A 22,002-nucleotide genomic window follows, 5' to 3' on the forward strand; every position below is an offset into this window, starting at 1 on the left:
ACAGTTGCTATAGTGATCACAGTGAATTCCTTTAATCTTGGTGTAGTTAAAATATTCTTTTTCTCATTGGTTGTAATGATGCTGTTAAGTAGAAGCAAAATGTCACTCAAGTCATATTTTTGTCCAGTAGTTTATTAGAAATGACTTTCTTAATTCAAAATCAGATGCCCTTATGCAATTGCTGTGCCTAGGCATAAAAGCCAGTACAGTGGTACCTCGGGTTAAGAACTTAATTCGTTCCGGAGGTCCTTTCTTAACCTGAAACTGTTCTTAACCTGAGGCATGCTTTCGCTAATGAGGCCTCCTGCTGCTGCTGCGCCGCTGGCGTGCGATTTCCGTTCTTATCCTGGGGAAAGTTCTTAACCTGGAGCAACTGCTTCCTGCTTAGCAGAGTTTGTAACCCGAAGCATCTGTAACCCAGGGTACCACTGTATAATTTTCTCCAGGGACATATATCTGAGCACTGATCAACAGCACAGTCAAATAGGCAGACCACTGGTGATTATCAGAGACATAGAATTGCCTCTGTTCGAGGAGCAGCATGGAAATTGATTTGAAACAAAGCTATTGGATGAATGTCCAGGGTTCCCAAAGCATTTGTGCTTGTATAGTTCCACCACAAACCACTAGATGGCTAAAGGCATTTCCATAAACATTGCCCAAATATGACCTTGTAAAACTGGGCCGCTGTAATCATAACACAGTTGTAAAACCTGATGCTTGGCCATTGATTCAGCATCGTTTGCAGCAAGCGATTTTGAAAAGTGCATATGGAGCTCAAATACAAGTAGAAGCAATTTTGTTAGAAAACGCCATTGCAGTCTTGGATGGCTTCCATGTTTTCTAGTGGAGCAGTCAGAATCCATTCTAGGAGTGTAAGTGTTAGTACTCTAAAATATGAAGCACCTTTTGAATCTGATACACTGCCAAGTAATTGTATCTTTATCCTCAGTGTAAATTCTTTATTTGTGTTGTTTCCTATCAAGTAAGCCTCTAGAGGACTGCAGTGTAGAATATTTAGTTATGTTTTTACTTACTTTTTATTTATACTCCCTTTTTTGCTGTGGTTGGGCATTTGCAGGTGTTCATAAATTAAAACATCTGGTTCAAATGCTGCTTCAAGAGTTTGGGAAACTGATAAGAAACCAACGTTACATAAAAAATACTAGATTTATAACAAATTTAAAAGCTGGCGCCGATCTTTAAAATACTAAGCTTTTGTAGTTGCTGTAACGGTGTCATACAGTTGCCTCAATCTAGGAAGGGAAATCTAGGCATGGGAATGACTTTTCACAGGGAGATCATCTTTCCATCATTTTTCTACTGCATGCATAACAGGGACAGGGGTACTAGCAACTGCTACACACACACACACACACACACACACACACACACACAATTTATCAGAGGGGTACATGGCCAGTGTCTCCACAGTGTCAGCTGTGACTTTATTTCCTTCCTTGTCAGTTGATCAGCTCTGATAGTACAGGAGATAAGAGCTGGAAAAGGAATAGTGTCTGAGAAGCAACAGCCACAAGGCTGTTGGCGGTGGTGGTTTGTTTAACTTATGACCCATCCTTCACCATAAGACACAAGTGGGTTACAACCATTTAAAATACAGTGTTAAAAACAGTTTTAAACCATTAGTCACAAGGATAGAGTGGGTCCTAAATATAAATATACAGTGGTACCTCGCATTACATACGCTTCAGGTTACATACGCTTCAGGTTACAGACTCCGCTAACCCAGAAATAGTACCTCGGGTTAAGAACTTTGCCTCAGAATGAGAACAGAAATTGTGCGGTGCCTGCACGCCAGTAGCGGGAGGCCCCCATTAGCTAAAGTGGTCTTCAGGTTAAGAACAGTTTCAGGTTAAGAACGGACCTCCGGAATGAATTAAGTACTTAACTTAATCTTGGGTGTCAAAGGCCAGGATAAGAGGTACATTTTTTGCATACATTGGAAACTGTATACCGTATTTTTCGCCCCATAGGACGCACCGCCCTATAGGACGCACCTAGTTTTTTTTGGGGGGGGGAATAAAGAAAAAAATTTATTTCCCCCCCCAGGCACGGGGCTGGCGCAGGGTAAGCCTGAGCTTCCCCAGCCCCCAGAAGAGCCTGCTATCCGCAAGCCTAGGGAGCTGCGCCGGTCTCCCCAGGATTGTGGACAGCTGTGCGAAGCCCGGGCGTGCTGAGGCTTCCTAATGCAGGCAGCTCTGCGCAACCCTCCGGAGCCCGGCGCAGCTTGGCAGAGCTGCGCGGACCCCGGGAGTGCAGGCACCTCTGCGCGACCCTCCGGAGGCCGGCGCGGCTTGGCGCCGGGCTCCGGAGCGATGCTCAGAGCTGCGCGGACCCCGGGAGGGCAGGCAGCTCTGTGCGACCCTCCGGAGGCCAGCGCGGCTTGGCGCCGGGCTCCGGAGGGTCGCGCAGAGCTGGGCAGACCCCGGGAGCGCAGGCAGCTCTGCGCGACCCTCCGGAGGCCGGCGCGGCTTGGCGCCGGGCTCCGGAGGGTCGTGCAGAGCTGCACGGAGCCCGGGAGCACAGGCAGCTCTGTGCGACCCTCCGGAGGCTGGCACGGCTTGGTGCCGGCCTCCGGAGGGTCGTGCAGAGCTGTGTGGACCCCGGGAGCGCAGGCAGCTCTGCGCAACCCTCCGGAGGCCGGCGCGGCTTGGCGCTGGGCTCCGGAGGGTCGTGCAGAGCTGCACGGAGCCCGGGAGCACAGGCAGCTCTGCGCAACCCTCCGGAGGCCGGCGCGGCTTCGCGCCAGGCTCCGGAGGGTTGCGCAGAGCTTCTCGCTCCCCAGGCTTCAGCGAAAGCCTGTATTCGCCCCATAGGACGCACCCACATTTCCCCTTCATTTTTGGAGGGGAAAAATTGCGTCCTATAGGGCGAAAAATACGGTAGTGAAATTGCCAGATGTACCTCTGTGGGGAGGGAATTCCACAACTTAGGGGCTAATACTGAAAATGCCCCCTCCTGAGCTGTTAAGCACCCCACCCTACCCTGGGTCCCAACCTCTTGGTACATATGCGCTTGGGGTTTTAATTAGGCCAGATAATCATAAGGATAGAAGGAATGTGCAGGTATCTCTGCCCCCCCCCCCAAGAAACCCCACCAAATATTTTTGCCTTCAGTTACATCTTACATTGGACAACTTCAGTTACTCTGTGGTACTAATGTGCAAATAATAGTTCTTTTTTGCAGACTACCCAAAAGAAATGGCGTGGTACTAAGCTATTGGGGTTGGGGTGCAGGATAGTGCTAACCCCTTTCAAAAAACAGCAGGGGGCTAATAATAATATTAGAAATATTATTAAAAAGATATATTAGAAAAAGATGGAGATAATTGGAAATTGCAGAGTCAGGAGAAAATGAAAGACAAAGTGCGAGATTGGTTACACTACGCCCAGATTAAAGAAGTTTTCAAACTTGATAAAAAGTTAGGATTCCAGGTGGAAAAATCGAAGCTAGAAACGGAACTGTTAGAGCCCAAGACTAAGGTACTCTCAAAAATGTATAACTTGCTGTTGAAGTGGAATACACAAGATGAAACGGTTAAATCGGCGATGATAAAGTGGGCACAAGACATTGGATCTAATATTATGTTTGAGGACTGGGAGAGGTTGTGGACTACTGGGCTGAATTTTACTGCATGTAATGCTTTGAAAGAAAATGTTATGAAAATGATATATAGATGGTACATGACCCCAGTCAAACTCGCAAAAATATACCACTTGTCTGATAATAAATGTTGGAAATGTAAAGAAAATGAAGGAACATTCTTGCACCTCTGGTGGACTTGCCCTAGAGTGAAGGCTTTCTGGGAAATGATATATAATGAGCTGAAAAAGGTATTTAAGTATACCTTCCCTAAGAAACCAGAGGCCTTCCTTTTGGGTATTGTCGGCCAGAACGTGTTAAAGAAGGACCGAACATTTTTTATGTATGCAACAACAGCAGCAAGGATACTTGTCGCTAGGCACTGGAAAACTCAAGATCTACCCACACTGGAAGAATGGCAGATGCAACTGATAGACTATATGGAACTGGCTGAGATGACTGGCAGAATCCGAGACCTGGGAGAAGAGATGGTGGAAGAAGACTGGAAGAAATTCAAGAATTATCTACAAAAATATTGTAAATTGTATGAATGTTAAGAAGGATGCGAGAGTATAAACAACTTGGCACCATTAAGCTAGATGAAGTGAATTATGAAGATAAGCTAAATTTAAGAAAGGATAAAAAGTTGTAGGTTATATTTAAATTCTTTAAGATTTGAATAAAGGATAGTTAAAATAAGAGATATAACATTGGAAAAGTAGATAATAAGAATAAAAATAAGGGGATAAATTTGCTGGAAAAATTTTATAAACAGGAACGCAGGAGCGGGAGATGTGAGGGAGTCCAAAGAAGTGAAGAGAATTATGTTAAGAGATATTATATTGTATTGTTTATTGGCATTGTAATTTTAAACAAAACTGTTAATAAAAATTATTAAAAAAAAAAAGAAACAGCAGGGGGCTAAGCGTGGTGTAAATCTACCTACTAACTCCTGAGTTTTCATTCATTTAATGCAAGTTCTAAAAAAAATGTAAGACACCTTTGTCCCATACTGTTTGGCGACTTTTTCTTATAGAACTAATTCCCCAAACTTTATGCCTTTGATGGTTTGCTGTTTGTATAAGGACACAGGTAGTTGCCTAAATCTGAGTCACATCAAAGATCCATCTAATTTAATATTGTCTACACAGACCTCCAGTGGCCCAGGGTTTCAGGCAGTTTTTTGTAGTCTTACCTAGAGATGCCAAGGATTGAATCTGGGACCCTTTGCCTACAAACTGGTGTTCTGCCAGTGAGCTACAGATGTCCCCTTTTGAGTTAATATCAGCCAGCAGGGTTGCCACCCTTTGTAAGTCCTCCAGCAACCACATTAAGCTATGCAGGTTGCGAGCTGAAATGTGGGAGAAGGGTTCTTCAGCATCTCTTTTTCTCTAACTTCATGATGATGAGAGCTTTGTTAATTAGACAGGACTTAAACATTTGATGTGTCATTCATTAGCAAGTGCTTAAAAAAACTTTGGTTCAGGAGTACAATTTATGCTTTTAATTTTCTGAACAATAGAATCTATAGTTGATGCTTACAGTGCCGTAGGAAAATTCCTATTTGTAGCTGTGTTTGTTACTCATTGGCCTTATGGCAGTGCTTACAATGAAGAATGACTTGCATCACATAATATTCCAACAATATACTCTTGCATTTGTTATTTCTCTCTTCTGCCATGTAGGCATAAAGGATATGTAATCACCCAAAAGTTGTTTGTTCCACCCTCTGATCCAAACAGTTTAAACTCTTGTTTGCTGCCCTTTGGTACCCAGCTGAAGAGCAGAACCGAACAGCTTCTGTAGCTTGGGGATTGAAAGAAGATAACCTCTGGATTTGTTTTGCTGATCTCTGGATTTCTTTTTAGCTCTGCTTATTTCAGTTCTGTGGGGTCTCATTGGTAATTCTAACCTTTGAATCATTGATTCTCCTTGGTCCATGCAGCTTTCCTACATTTTGGGAGGCCTCTTAGGAATGAATCCTGGCTGCCTCTCTCCTGTGCTCTTAATGTTTGCTTGGAGTCATAGTCTGATTCAAGCGCTGCTTCCACACAGAAAACATTTGCATTAGGAAGAAGCCTAAAAACCTTTGAGTGGTTCCTCATCCTGTGATCTCATGCACATCCTATTTAACTTGCCACTGGCCTTCCCCTAGTGGAGATGTGTGGTTGTGTGTTGATGCAATTGTCTGTTGGTATCATTTCCTAAGGCTCAGTGTGGGTTTTTGCCATGCTATTCCTACAAAATTGTAAAGCTGCAATAGGCTCCTTTCCTTCAACAAGCTTTGCACATTCCTAGTAAATAATCCTGCAAAATAGGCTACTGTTATTATCCTCTTACTATGGATGGAGAGCTGAAAATGTAGCTGGTAGTTGAGTTGAGATAAACTGGGGGTTTTAGACTCTCAGCTCACACTGCACTACACCGATTCTCTTTGCTTTGAGAAAAAGGAATGTTGGATCACTGCTAAGCAAATCAGCTTGAAGGACTGAGGGCTAAATTGAAAAACAACTTGTCTCTAGCATTGTAGTCCTTTGTGTTGGTTGCCCCACATCAGAATTTGCAGTGTCTGTTTTTGACCCACCGGGTCCTTTCTGAAGACTCTATAGGCAAAATCAAGAGTCGCCTTTATGGCTATGGTTTGAGAGCTCTTCAGGATTAAACAAAAAATAAGTAAATAACAAAACAAAAACACCTCCCCGAAAGTTGCCCACTGTATATTTGCAGTTGTAAGTGACCTTGATTTTTGTTCCCTTCCCTTTTTTGGTTTTGCTTGGTTTTGCTCCTGGCCATGACACTGACAAGGTCGTCATAATCCATCCGACAGTTTATAGCCTCTTTCCTACTTGCAGGGAGTAAAAAGCATCTGACTAGAAGGGAATACATGGGGAAAGTTCCTTGCTGACTATAATTTTGTTGTCATTTCAAGTATTCCAGTGGTATAATTGATGTGACAGGACTGGGCTTTAAACACGGTCCCTTAGCTTGTGCTCACTTTCAGATTTAGTTTCCCTGTCATTCAATTTGACTAGGTAAGATGTAGGTGACAAACATGTTTTTAAAGTTACTGTGTGTGTGTGTGTGTGTGTGTGTGTAAACTTAAGCCATCAAAATAAGAGTGTATAAAACTTAATTTATTTTTTCTCAACTGCCCCAAAAATGTAGTAATTGGTGTCACTTTACAATACTCAACCGAGTTGGTGTGCTGATGGCAGAGACAGCAGGTGGTTCTTTTTTATTAATATTATAATTAAATAATTTTCTGGAGAAAGGCCAAAAACAGATGTGAGTTGATCGTGACTTCTCCACTGTTACTTGGTGCAATCGCTTGTATTTTCTACAAAGAATTGACTTTGGCGTCTTGTTTTTACAGGTTGTTATTGATGCTTTCAGATTGATCAATGCTAATATGATGGTCTTGGGACATGAACCAAGACAAACAACTTCAAATCTGGGTCACTTAAACAAGCCATCTATCCAGGTAAATTCAGTATTTGGTATATATGTGTCTATATATATTTTTTTATAATACATATTATTAATATTTGCATACACATACACTTTTTTTTGGTAAATGTAATCTTCCTCCATAACCCTATCTGATCACTGAGGTCATTAGACAAGGCCCACATGTTTCTCATATTTGTCCTATCATTACTTGGAGCAGGGTATTTAACAATAAAACTCCATCTTTATGGAACATTCTTCCTCCTGAAATTAGATAGGTACCAACTGCAGTTTGTTTTTGTTTATCCAGGCATTCCTAGGTTGTTAATATCAGCTTTGTAGGCCACCAGCCTTTGTGTAAGTTGTTGAACTGTATTTTAAACATTTGTTAATTTTATATTTCATTTTATAATACACTGATTTGAGCATTTTGAATATGAAATGGCTTATAAATACAATAAATTACATTTATAAAATACTGACTCTTACTATAGAGATGCAATATTACAGCCAAAGTTAAGAGATTTCATTTTGCATAAAGATCTATAGTGACTCATTTTTATGGCTGCCATGCCCCTTGTTTTTCCAGAGATCACATGCAGATTTATCAGATTTTTATAGGTGTGTGTTAGAATAAATTATTTCCACATCGTTTTGTTTTAAACACTGATGCTTCTTCTGTTCTCTCTTTCTGTTGGTCCTAGTTTTTCATATAAGTGCTGGGTTCATAAGGGCAGTTCCATTGAATCATCAAATTAATTGCTTGGAATATCTCTGCTGACTTCAGTAGCTCTGCTAAACAAATCTGTACTTATGGGGTTATAGCTTGCCTCCATTAGCACTTCAATCTTAGCTCCTCAGAAAATAGGCCTTTTTGGATATTTCCTCATAACCTGAGATTTTATTTGCAGTGTGATCCAAAATACAAGTCGTGGGTTTGCAGGCATCCTCCCATGTTCTCTTTAACCACGGGTAGAAGATAAAGGGGATAATTCATTCTATCCAAAGTTGTGCATGTAAAAAGCTTAATAGTCAAGTTACATGCAATTTTTATGTATCTTGGGGTTTTTTATTGATTTTTTTTACTGTCTACAGTAAACCACTTAGAGAACTTTTGTAGTCGTAAGGCATATAATTTTTAAAAATAAAAACAAACACCCTATGTTATTTTATCTTGTAAGAATAATCTGGCATTTAAGACTACAGTTCTTGGAGTTGGATATAAACAGAGCTCCATACAGGAAGCTTCTTGTTTCTTAAACAAGCATTCCCTCATGAATGATTAATGCTTTGTCGCTATCATTCTCATGCTCTAATGACGATAATTTCAATATATATATATATATATTATTTTTTCTTTCAAAATGAATTTTAAAAGGCCCAGATAGTTGCCACAAAGAACCTTAATTATTTCTCCAAAGATTAATTACAGGAGCACCAATAGCAACATATGCTGTAAACACTGAACTTGCCTTGAAAACAGCATAGTACCACTGTTGAGTTGGAATCATAGTCTCCAGCATTTTCTCTCACCCTGGAGACTTCCTACCTAGTCATAGTCATAAACTCCTCAGACTTCAAAACGTATATTGGTAGCATGAATGCAGTAGCTTAATAAAATATTGAGTAAACCAAAGAATGCTTGTTTAATAAGGTGGAAGTATATTACTCAATTTGAATCTGTGCAAACTGCAAATCATAATGAGTATAGAAGAACCCACTAATGTTTTTGATTGGGTGCGGGCAAGCCTGTGCTTGTCTGTTTCTAGAGAATATATTACTGGGCTTTTCAAGGCAGCATGTAATGACCTCTCCGGCAAACCCCAAAGTGTCATGCTTCATTATTATTTTGTTTTAAAGAGTTCAGTGATACCTTGGTCTCAGATCAGCTGTTAAAAGAATTGCCAACCTTTGCAGGTTCTTTATTCCAAGCCCAAACCTAACAATTTGTATATTCCAACATTCCTTCTAAATTACCATCCATTAATATGTGTCATTCCCAAGAAACAAGAATTCAAATAGTTATGTGTCTGCATGTGGAATAACAGCTCTTGTCGTATAGGATTTTGTTGTAGCAGCTCCTACTGTCAAAGAGACAAGCTGCTGTTTGGCTTCTAAAAGCGATTCTATCTTTTTAGTGATAGAAACTGTGGCACCAGAACAGGCAGAAAACCCTCTGTCCTTCAAAAAACAGCAAATCTCAGTTGAGGCTGTGGCTCTCCCTTGTGCAGATCTGATATTACTTTGGATCCTGGCCAGAAACAGTTACATGCATTTATTTAACTTCAATTTGAGACAAATACTCATGTTAAAAGTTTAACTATTGTCATGTGAAAATTGTCTGCTTTGCTTAAGGCCATTTTAAGATTGTATTTTACATAACTGCACCAAAATTAAAATTTTGGGTGACAGAATAGGAGTTGTATCCAATGTTGGTCCTACTCAGGGTTGTCTCATTGAAAATAATGAACATGTCTACTTTGGGTCTATTAATTTCAGTAGGTCTGATCTGAGTATAACTTAGACAGATACATCCTTACTAAAAGGATTAATCATCTTCTATGCCTAGTTATAGTCCCCTACTTGTACCCTTTGGAAATGTGTGTTTCATTTTGGATGCGTTTCTAGCAAAATATAAAGTACAGCAAAATATGTAATTGATGGCTATATATTTGGGCAGCTTTGGATATGGGAACCTAAACAACTTTCAGGAAAGTTTTTCAAATTACAGCTCAAGTCCATGTTTCTAGACTTTAATCAGATTCTTGCATGTATTTAGTAGAAATTATCAGATATATTTTATTTATTGCTTTTAAATGTTCTAGGCGTTAATTCATGGATTAAATAGACATTACTACTCCATTACCATCAACTACAGGAAGAATGAACTAGAACAGAAGGTAAGTTTTGTTCCTAGCGTATTTTCAATTGTTTGGGGTATTATTTAAAAAATTGCTTGCAAATGGCTTAAATTAACTTACAGCATGCTGCAGTGTTGTGATAAGAATTTTAATTTCTAATATCTTTTGTTGTCATTTATGTCATTCTCCCCCCGCCCCTTTATGTCATATGGTGAATGCATTACCTTGCCCAAATGAACCTCAGCCTGAACTTCATTGTGGAATTCTACATTTCTTCCAGAAGGCACCTGCATGCCTAACTAGTGAATGCTAAATAAGTTTTTGGTGAAAATCAGTCTGTCTTAAGTCAATAATTTAGGAACATCTTTGTTTAAATGATGAAGGAAATGTGGCTATTTTTAAACCAACATATTTCTAAATGCTATTTTCCATTTCTTTGGTCCTGCATGTAGAGAATGAGGTATTCCCTAAGGTGTAGAACTTTTATAGATTACCACCAGTATCTTGAATTGTCTTTGAAAACAAGCAGATTGTGTAGTTGCTACAGTACAGAATGAATATATTTATGCCTTCCACTACCTGTGAGTGGCATGGTGTAACATTCTGCAGTGGCTGAATATTCCAAAGAAATTTTCAGGACAGTCATATGTAAACTCTATTCCAAAATCAGTCCTCAGGTTTACAAAATCATGAATGATGATGTCAAGGTCCTTGTTTCATGAAAACTTAAGTTTTGTATGATCCAATTAGAATTTTTCCTTAAACTTGCTGAGGTAATATTGAGAGGCACACTTAAGTCGTTCAAAGCTGATCATAAGAATAACTGCTGGCAAGTTAATAATTCCTTGTTGTACATCATACTTTCTTGTTGTTGTTGTTTCATTACAACCAAAATCTTTTTTGTGCTTCAAATGATACAATAAAAAAGTTGTTCTAGAATTCTATATACTGGTTTCTATATACTGCTAGTTTCCTTTCTGCCTTACAAAGTCTACTAATTTCCCCCAAATGCAGAATGTTATTGTATGGTATGACAGCAATAATAGATTCCACTTGGCTTGTTCATCACTGTCGGTAAATGTTTTTTAGTAGAATCTAGTTGGTGCCCTTGCAGTCACAGAAGAGCTTTGATCCAATTGATGCTTTCACAAACAGAAGAGACTGGGATTTTTGCTGATTTGCCCTTCCACCAAGTTCTAGAGAGTCCCTCAGCTCTCTGGAGCCAATTTTCAGTGTAAGGGGATGCTGAGGACTGCAGGAGGGAATGGTTTGTTCTGTTATTAGAAGCATCTACTGGATCAAAAGCACCAGGGTGCCAACTAGATTCTGCCCTTTAAGACAGCCTCTTTCTATGTCAAGTAATGCCCATGCTAGTTATTGGAGGGTATAGAAATTAAATAAAGGCTGTATTCAAACATTACAGTTACATAGTTTTATTGACAAACAGAATCTATCCTTTGTCTTGCTTGGAACCACCTCATTAAAAGTGTGCAAGAACCAGATGACAAACTCTTTGCCAATTCAAAAAATTTAAAAAAGGAGAAATGAAATACTTTTGTGTTAGTGTTGGACCTTCTGTAATAGACCTGTGCTTTCAAGACATTAAGAAACGTACAAATGAATGGTTCCTTTGGATCTTAGTTCCTGCAGAAAAACCTTTTCCCCCCCCCTCTGCTCTACATTTTGGAGTCTAGGCCTTAGAACTAACCTGAGGAGATTGTATTTTTGTTCATTACACTGCGAGCACTTTTGTAAAGGCGAGAACAGTAATTGCCAAGTGTGACAAAGAAGAGATTTTAGGATTCAGGGCTATTTCCATTAACATGTGAAGTCTTCACCTAGTGTGCAGGCATCCATTTCAGTCCAGTGTCCTTCTCTGCACATTCATGACTTCATTCTCATGACTGGGAATCGGACCTCTGCAATTCTGACACCAATTATGTATTGGAAGCTGATAGTCTGGCAGAATGCCTGAAACCACATGATCACAAACCATTTTTAGCACTCAATTGGGTCTTTATAAATCCCCCTGTGAGGGTGGGTTCAAGTTTTACAATTATCTTTTAGAGCAAACAATTTCTCTCTCATCAGATGATCTCCAATGGATACTCAACTCTGGGGTGAGGAGTCAACTTACAAAACAGAAAAATGATCTGTGATAGCCCCAGTTAATTCAGACTTGGCAGCAGTGTTCTAAGCACTTTCCGTCACCAAAAACTTTCCTGTCTCTTGCCATGTGTTGCTTCAAATCCTGATAGACATAGAAAATCTGCATGATTCTTCACAGTTCAAAGTTTATTGCATAACTGAGGCCACAATTACTAATACCCAAACTCCTGCTCTCACCTAGAGTAAGCACTTCCACAATCAGTAATACTTTGTTGACTTTCCTCACCAGATGTTGCTCAATTTACATAAGAAGAGTTGGATGGAAGGTTTAACCCTTCAAGACTACAGTGAGCACTGCAAACTCAACGAGACAGTAGTGAAGGAAATGCTGGAATTAGCAAAGAACTACAACAAGGTACCACAGTATGCCATTGCTTGAGCTGATGATATTCTGTGGGTGCCCCAGACTTGTTTTTGCCTTTGGAATTCCAGATTCAGATATCCAGTCTACATGTACTGGTGGGATAGCTGTTCATCCTTTAAAAAACAAAGAATAAAAATCAGGGCACTTAGTACTGGAATTGGGGGCCAAAAACCCCAAACTGAAATGGCATTGTTGAACATTAAAAGTGTCTAAGAAGTGAGCATAACATTGCCAGCCCTGCTGGCATCTGCTTTCTTTTTTAAAAAGGTAGAAAAGTGCACAATATTGACAGGCTTAGCCTTTATAATATATATAAACATGTTGCAAACCTAGCGCAAGAGAAGGGCTTATCCCATCAGAAGCAAGATCCAATGATACTTGCGTGTTCCTTGCTAGTTGTGCCACTTCCTTCCATCCTCCGGTTGTCTCCCCCTCTATCAGAAGTTAGGCCCCTGCCCTGAAGAGTGTTTCCTTTTTCATGTCAGTCTGTGAAGGGTGGTGTACATTGTTAGCACCACAGATATAAATGATACACTTCACAGACCACTTACAGTGGCAATGAAAGCACTGTTATACGGGGTGGGGGGTGGAGATGTGGGCCTTGACTTTTTCCCTAGCACAGCTTCCTTTTTCATTGGGTATGTAGTGATTAAAATGATGCTGTCACTTCAGCTTCAGCCTTATAAAAGAACATTTAATTTTGGGGGGCTCCTGATTTAATAAGATCTCAAATGCTAACCTTTTCTGCATATCCTTCACAGGCTGTGGAGGAAGAAGATAAGATGACACCTGAACAGCTGGCAATAAAAAATGTTGGCAAGCAGGTGAGGTGTAATGAATTATACTGACGTGAAATAACATGTTTTGTGTATTTTTGTTTAGTCACATGCTGATGATTTTTCCTTTCTCCTTAACTCCTTACAAATAGTTCACTTATTTCCACTGAAACAAATTATTTGAAGTCTTTGACTTGAGATAGTCTCAACAGTGGGGCATAAAATTGTCATTTGGCATCTGCCACTGTTTCATTTGGTATTTTTCTACCTAAATAAACCATCTGGCATCCTATCCTTAAAAACAGTGGGTTTTCCCTAGTATTCCTGCACTTGGGCACCAAAGCCAAGAGAACAAGAATATCCATATAAAATTCTGTCATCAGCACAAAAATTCAGTCATTACCAATGCTCAAAGCCCATGTCCTTTGGATTTTAGGACGGTAGATTTTAGGACATAGTAAAATTGTTACTATGAAACCTAATCCTTGAATCCCAGAGTACTACTTGACTTGTTCCTTGTGCCATAGAGAGCTGGGAACGCCTTCTTTTTCAAATGACAATCCCCTGTGCCAAAGGGCATTCCGGGGGGGGGGGGTATTCATAATCTGTTTCCATTTACTTGGAAGTAAAGTTGCCAGGTTGCCTGCCAAATAACCCCCCAGGGACCTTAAAATCCATGATGAGGGAGTGAGTTATCCTGCAGGCCTTCTTCCATTGTACACCCCACCCAGCTGCATCATGTGGCAAGCTAAAGGTATAATAACATGGTAACTAATATGGGGATGATTTAATATTGTCCTACCTTACAAGGTAGTGGATGTAAGGGCAGCACTATTTGAATATTACCAGGTGGTATGCAAATACCCAATATTGAGACTCATGGCAAGAACTTGGACATGAGTTTCAGTGAACAGGGTGCATATCTAGGCGTTTCTAGAAATGGCTGTGTGGGAAGGTCAGGCAGGGCTTCTTTTTTCAGCTGGAAGTCACTGGAACTGAGTTCCGGCACCTCTTTGTTGCATTTCAGCACCTCATCTATTCCAGCAGCTGTGTAGTTTTGCAGTGCCATCCCCCTGCATGGTGCTCCGGGCTGCAGGCAGCAGGGTGATTTTGGCGGTGAAGGTTTTTATGTTATCCCTGTGGCATTGGGTCAAGCGGGCAAACAAGGGAGGGGGACACTCAACAACTCACCCCGCTTAAAAAGGGGGAGTTCCAGCACCTCTTTCTAAAAAAAAATATTCATCAATCTGAAAGGGCATTTTTGTTGAAGGGAGGAAACAAACTATTCTGATACACCAGAATGTGGGGGGTTGAAGCTTTTTACAAACCAACCAACAAACCCCTTTTGTTTGAAGAAAGAGACAGTACTGAGGTTTACTATGGGTTGTACCCAGCACTGATCAAGCAGATTTCTGCTCGGAACGTCCCTTTCTTTTCCTCCACCCTGTACCCCCCCAACAAACCTGATTTGGAGGGTCAAACCCTCTGGAGCAGATTTTGAAAAGACTACTAAGGGTGGAGCTACAGGCAGAGGAAAGGAAAGTTCTGCTGCACATGCAGAAATCTGTGAAAATGGAACTGCAGCATTGCATGCAGCTATTTACTTATAAATGGTTATAGCCATGGAACAGAATATGTTCCCTTGTCATGTCATTTAAAAATTGTGCTGCCTGATCAAGTACACCTACATCTATAGCAGGTATGCAGGGTAGAAATGAAGTTTAGGAAGGATGAGCTAGTTATCTCAGCTACAGATCTTTTACTATCTGTCATCTTGCTTGGATTCAGTTGCCTTGAATTGTGGTTACCTGAAGAATTGCCTTCGCCCATCCACACTTGCATTGATCTTGTTTGGAGGCCTTCAGATTCCCTCTTCTAATGTAGAGAGGCAGGCTAAAGAAGGTCTTTTTGCAGTGGTGATGATGCAGTGGAAGACTTGACAGGTGCCCATCCTGAGGTCTTTATAGCCTTGGGAGAAGGGGGCCTCTTAATTACAATCTAATAGGTGCTTCAGATATTAAATGCAGTTTCCTCTTGCTGGGTTTTAAATCCTGTTTTAAATTGTTTTGGCTGCTTTTTATGCCAGTTTCAAGTTGGGGGAGTGGGGTTGCTAGGCTTTTTGCCTTTGTGATTTATTGTGTTTGGATTTAGTGGTTTTAATTGCAAATTGTAATTTGTGTTGTTGTTTTTAAATTAAACTACCCAGGGGACTTAGTTGGATGGGCAGTATACAAATGTAATAAACCTAAGTTGCAGCTTTGGACAACAGGAGAGGCTAAGAAGACAAAGTCTTGTTCTGGCTGTGTCATTGGGTTTGCTTATTAACCAGGTTCATCTTGGAAAGCATAACTAATCTTGGCAAAAGAGAATCCTCCTTTGTCCAACTGTGCAGTTTCTTAACGGAGGCACATGAAACAGTCAAAGAGTGGACAAAAATAATGTTTAATTCAGTAGCAAACTATGGATACGCTACTTGTTTGCAAATCAAAATTTTCTAAAAAGAGCATTTTAGCATCAGGGTTTCCCCCCCCCCCCACTTCACTATCCCCCACCCCCAATCTGTATTTTATGGTTTGTTTTCATTTATTTAATTGGAAAGCACTTTTGTTTTGAGTGAGGATATCTTAAAATAACATGGGATGGAGTCCCAGTTCCATTGGAAGCAAATGGCAAAGCTCCCATTGATGTCAATGGAGCCCAGAATTCATTAATGAACTTGATAAATGAATAAGAACAAGACAGTGTTATAATGGATTGTTGAAATTCACTATTAATTTTCAATGCAATGCATACCCAGATATTTAGATAAGTATCTTTTTCAACAGGGTGACATGATTATGGTTTAATAACAACATTGCATTTTGCAGAGTGGTACTGTACATGCCTACTCAGGAGTAAATCCCATTGAGTTCAGTGGGGTTTACTCCCAGGTAAAGGGCTATGCGATTGTGATTGTGATCTGATGCAGCCTGCTAGTGCTGCAGTTGGATTAAGGGTCAGACTACCTTTGACACGGCTTATCAGTTCTTTCTGCCAACAAATTGCGCTTTCAGTCTCAGTAGCTACAAGAAGATGGGGTGGAGCATATGTGGGGCGCCTTTATTCTCTCGCTGCAGATGAGAAAGCACCTTGTTAGTGTGGCTTTCAACAGACAAATTGTAGGAATTGTGTTGAGCAACCCATTATCCTCTAACCACTCTTCCCGCTCTTAATTGCAGCCTCTGAGGCTGTTTTGCACTTTAAAAAACAAAAAAAACCCTTGCTTATTTGGCTATGGCTATTTTCATGCTGATCTGTTGCAACTATTATTACTATGATTTATTTATTAAAATTGTATACTGCCCTATATCTGCAGGTCAACGAGCACAGTCAACATGGGGGAGCATAGTCTTGAATAGCAAATGTTGTCCTAGTAGGTCCCTATATAGTAACTCCCTGCCACTACCTCTTATTTAACTGCCCTAAAGCAACCACAAGGAGGAACTGCTGTGTTGGAACAGGTTTTGAATGGGGTGCCCTTTAATATGAAAAAGCAGCACCATACAAGGCCACAGTCCTGTGTTTATGGGCAGTGGGGGTCTGATTCAAAACAGTTGCAGACAATTAATGTTCACGCTTCTGGAGATCTCCCCTGGCACTTCATGGTGGTAGGCAGGTCTGAAATTTAATAAGTGAAGAAGAAGATGATGATGATGATGATAATCCCCAGTCAAGAATCGTCTGCACATTCCAGTGTTGTCACAGAGCTTTCTGTGCAATGTAGTCCCCCCCCCCATTCACCTGGATTGCACACAAGGAGCTGCCCAAGCCAGTACAAGGAGTGGGAAAGCTATTGCACATGTGGAGGGCTTCATTTATCCATCATTGTCCTCCACTCCTATAGCCACAAGAATTGCCCATCAATGTCAGGATATTAAGGGGGAAAGAAGTATGTCTCTTATTGTTAGGTCCTCATTTGTTCAAAATGCCACTTTCAGGACAATAACATGCTTAGTTTGTATGAACACTGTGCAGCCTCAATCTAACGCTTAAGGTTTTTTAATTACAAACTACATCAACTAGCTTGCATAAGAGAACCCTGAGTTTTAATTGCTTATTGATGCCATCAGTTCTGCCATGGAATAGAAACACAGAACAAATAATTGCAAATGTGATGTTCCGATAAGGTCTACGAATAATATTTTCTACTTGTATTTTAGGACCCCAAACGTCACTTAGAAGAACATGTGGATGTGCTGATGACTTGCAACATTGTCCAGTGTTTAGCAGCTATGTTGGATACTGTTGTATTTAAATAATGACTTGCTTGTAAATGCTGTTCCCAGTCTCTGATCATCCATTGTTTCAAGCACTGAGACTAAGATATGTTTGGATGTCAAAGACATCATTTGCAGTCTAAGAGCATCTCTCTAACACCTTTTCATCTCAGTTTATGCAATTACTTTGGATATGTTTTTATGTCAGGGTCTTTGCAAATTCCAGAGCAATTCTGGAACTGAGTTAAAAATGTGCTTGGGGTTTGGTGTGGTTTTTCATTTAATATTTGGAAGAAAATCAGCAGTATATATATTTTGATTATTGCCATATAGGTTTTTTTTTAATAACCGTAGTGTTCTGCTTGTGTTGTTCATAAATTGGGGAGGGTATATTGTTGACAATATTGTACAAAGTTCAACAAGCAAAGAAATATATTTCAGTAAGCTGATGGGACATGGAGACCTGTGGCATGTGGTCATCTCTTCTATGCATAGGCAGCACTAATGTGGTCTTACTGCTTTCGGTGTGAGGGAGGACTGAACCGCAGAAACTTTACAAGAGCTTGTCAGTCTTGAAATATTTACCCAAAGCAATACTAGGGCACTTCTAAGCTCTTATCAGCACTGAGTTTGCTTCTGTCCTTTCCCACTCCCGTCTGAAATTATAACTTTTCAGGTCAGAGGAGTGTGGCTTCCAAGCAGACGTGAGCCTGTGTATGTGGCCTTTGACCACCGGGCAGGGCAGTTCACCTTATTAGAGAATGACTTCTTAAATTTGTGCAAAAGGTGGAAACAAGATACAATGGTATTGAAGAGAATTTGGATTGCCTAGCTTGACGAATGGCCCCTGCAATGTGCTGATTAAAAACCTTGAAATTGGAGGCAGGTTTTTTTGAGAATGTATATGGTGGCCCAGTTAATTTGAGCTATCATTTTGAGCAAACAGGAGAGGGACAATTTTACAGCAGCTAACCCGGACACCTTTATGGGATGTGTGCTAGAAAGGGGCAGTGGGAAAGCAAGATTTTGAAAGAAGCATGCTAAACCCATCAAATGCTGCACAAAACAACTAATCTTCTAAAACCCTTGTGAGCTAATCATGAAACTGGCTCAAGCTTCCTGGCATAGCTGCTGTAAGCAATGGTGAGCGTCTATTTCACTACAGCTCTGTAAAGTACAGAATTCAGTATCTCAAAAACTTTCATTTTCAGTCGCTTTTCCGCCTCCCAACTTTTTGTTCTTGCTCTTGGGACTGCAAAGAGCCTTGAAAGTGTATGTGAATTCAGAAAAAAGGGTAGTGTACGCAATGCCAGAATAACAAACCTATTAAAAACAAACTTGCCATAAAATACAATGATTCTTTGTCAACAAATTCTGCGAAACACCAAATCAAAAACATGCCTTCACAAATTCTTTTTGGGTTAAATCTTTTATTGTTATTATTTGTAAAAAAGAAACTGAAAAATACACATTTAATCAAACAAGGATTTGCACGTTAAAAACCATAAGAAAAGATGGAACCATCAAGCCTCGTTCAAGAGAGATTTTTAACCTCTGAAAATAGTTTTGTAAACAATCTCTTGCTGATAGATTCGAAGGTGAATAAAGGAAGAGAACTTTACCAATAAAACAACCCCGATTTGTCTGTTTTCTTTCACTCTTAGATAATTTTTAACTTCAGCCACTACAGGAGAAGTCCACATCTTTGCTGCCCACTTTTTAAAAATGTGCTTGCTTCCAGTATCTGGTGCATAAAGTTCTGGTAACTACTGTCATTCATGCTGTCTTTGTATTCGCTCTTGAATATGCATTGGCAAAAGACAGCTAACATATAAACTGTAATAGAATAACAGTAACTTCCCTGTCCCCTAGAATTGCTAGCTTTCTGTTTGAATTAAAAAATTCTTTTATTTTGTAGTCAGAATGCAAGCCGTTGGAGCACTACAGTTTTTACACCTCACCTAAAGTAGTAGAATCAGAATAAATGAATGGGAAACAAGCAATATTCAAACTTGATGCAGATTGCAAAACTTTGGCTATCTAGGCATAAGATGTGGGTTTTTTTTGTTTTTTGTTTTAAAAGCAATACACACAGCCTTGAAGATGTAAAGGATTTTAATTAAATTGAAGACTGCAGCTGAAGAGGACTGTTTTAATTGATTGGGAGATAAAAAATATATACTGTACAAGCATTAAAAGGAACAGCTGAGGGAGTTGGGTATGTTTAGCCAGGAAAAGAGATTGAGAGGAGATACGGCAGTCATCTTCAAATATCATCTAAAGGGCTATCACATGGAAGATGCAGCAAGCTTGTTCTCTCCTGCTCTGAAGGGTAGGACCCAAACCAATGGATTCAAGTTGCAAGAAAGGAGATTCCGACTGAACATCAGAAGAACTTTCTGACAGTAAGAGCTGCTTGACAGCGGAACAGACTCCCTTGGCAGGTTGTGGACTCTCCGTCCTTGGAGGTTTTTAAGCAGAGGTTGGATGACCATCTGTCATTGATGCTTTGGTCAGGATTCCTGCATTGCAGGGGTTGGACTAGATCACCCTAGGGGTCTCTTCCAGCGCTACAGTTCTAGGATTCTAATACTTGGGAGATGAATGCACCTGATGCATGGCTTCAACATCCCTCTCCCAAATCACTGTGATTTACCTTGGAAAATAATTCACTGTGAAGCTAAAATTGTCCATCAAAACAAAAGAACTACCACTTCCCTCTTCAGCTCTGGCCGTTTTCTCCCATCAGCTTAGTTTCATTTCTCAGAAAAGGTAGGGGGAAAGCTTGCGCATTTCACTTGAAGGTGGGGAACCTCAGGTGCGGGAGGCAAATGCAGTCCTCCAGCTCTCTTCATCTGATGTTGGGACATTCCCAGGCTGCAGTCTTCAGTGCTGCCCTGTGGCTTCCTCAAGTGCCTGGCTGGAATGTTCCCTGGAACTGTCATAATGCCTTTGCTTGCCCGGATGGAGAGCCCCATCTACCACTGGCATATGCAGGGATGCCAACAGGATTTCCTGCACCCAGTACACTGCATGTGTATTGTTCCCCCTGCTAGTCTGCTATACCTTACAAGTTGAGTAGAACTGCTTTTTAAGTACACATGTTTACTTGGTCTAGCTCATCACACGAGGTTGCCGCTAAAATGTTATTCACCGATCACACAAAAATAAGCATGCCTAAGGTCAGAAGAAGAGCCTCCTTGCTTTAACTGCAAAATTTCCAGAGTCCTGATATTTACAGCAAAATACAAAAACAAAATCAAAGTTTGCCAACCCTGATGAAGAACAACGAGCAAGAATAAGAATCTATAAGCATGCAGAATCTTACAAGTTTTAAGTGTCTGAACTACCAACTCTCGGCCTAGCCTATCACACTGGACTGTTGTGAAGATAAAAATAGGGAGTGGGAGAAGAAAACAGCGTACACAGCCCTGAGCTCCTGGAAGGAAAAGCAAGGTACATATATGCAATGGCAAGCAACTAATACTGTAAGCATGTGACATTTCACAACTCAGCTTGGAAAACTTCCTAAACTTGATAGTTCCCCCGCCCCTTCTAAAGTATAGCATGTTAGAATTTAGATTGTGGCTGTTGCAAGGTATTTGATGATCTTAGGTTCTATTTTCTGGTTAAGTTTGTATTTTCTATTATAATTACTATATATTAATAAACAGCAATGATGACATGCAGACCAGTGATGACACGGGTGGGGGGTAGAGCGAGACATGGAATATTGGAGGAGAGGGGTCAATTTCAAGGAAGTAGCTTCCAAATCATGCCAAAAACAGCCAGTTGTGTTTTATAGTATAAAGACAGCTCACAGGGAGTGAATGAAATAATGTGGACACAGAGGAAACATATCCCAGTACACATACAATCTTCCATCTGGCTAGCAGCAACAATAATGAACTGCTCCTGTTTCTTCTGCTGTTCTTGAAGGCCTCCCTCCCTACTCCCAGGTGAGGGTGGTGAGCAGCCCTTCCTCTGTTTGCTTAGCAACAGCAAATAAGTTGTGTAAGCAAGCTTAGCAACAGCAGCTTCTTTGTATCTGGCTGATGGAACCTTTGAAATTTGCCTCCACTCTTTGCTTTCTAACTTTCTTCATAGCTATCTGCTTGACTGCTCTTTTTTCTAAATGAAAGTGAAGTGGTTCCCCCACTCCCAATAGCTTGCATCCTTGTGCATGTGTGCCCCCTGTATACCTGTGTGAGCAGCCCTGAACATACAGTCCCAGGTTTCTTATCAGGGAATGTGGCCCCCTGTCTAAAAAGAAAAGTCCCCCACCCCTGTTTAAATGTTTGGAAAGACCAAGGCCTCAGAACAACTTGGAAGCTTAAGAGTGTCCCTGATCATCTTTGAAACACTGATGCATAAATGTGAGATCATGACCCAAAACACGTGTTTCATTTAGTTATTTCGAATATGCACAGACCAGATATACACCACATCCACACACAAATACAGACATGGCAAAGCCTAGCAATTTGTTCTCAAGACAGCTGGGGGCAAGGTGAATCTTCTTCCCT

The 22,002-nt window shown here is 40.6% G+C and overlaps 1 protein-coding gene across 3 annotated transcripts in view; it reads left to right on the forward strand.

Moving 5' to 3' along the window:
* Window positions 1–19,109, forward strand: part of PSMD14 (proteasome 26S subunit, non-ATPase 14) — a 62,951-nt gene extending 43,842 nt beyond the window's left edge. For all 3 annotated transcript variants that reach the window (XM_079982619.1, XM_079982618.1, XM_079982620.1), the window contains 5 exons: window positions 6,977–7,084; window positions 9,876–9,950; window positions 12,310–12,435; window positions 13,206–13,268; window positions 17,420–19,109. In XM_079982619.1, coding sequence (XP_079838745.1) covers window positions 6,977–7,084; window positions 9,876–9,950; window positions 12,310–12,435; window positions 13,206–13,268; window positions 17,420–17,518 — 471 coding nt within the window. In that variant the 3' untranslated portion in view covers window positions 17,519–19,109. The remainder of the gene's footprint in view (window positions 1–6,976; window positions 7,085–9,875; window positions 9,951–12,309; window positions 12,436–13,205; window positions 13,269–17,419) is intronic.
* Window positions 19,110–22,002: the final 2,893 nt, after the last annotated feature.

This window comes from Podarcis cretensis (assembly GCF_951804945.1).
Source record: "Podarcis cretensis genome assembly, chromosome: 1".
In the NCBI taxonomy this organism is placed as follows: Eukaryota; Metazoa; Chordata; class Lepidosauria; order Squamata; family Lacertidae; genus Podarcis; species Podarcis cretensis.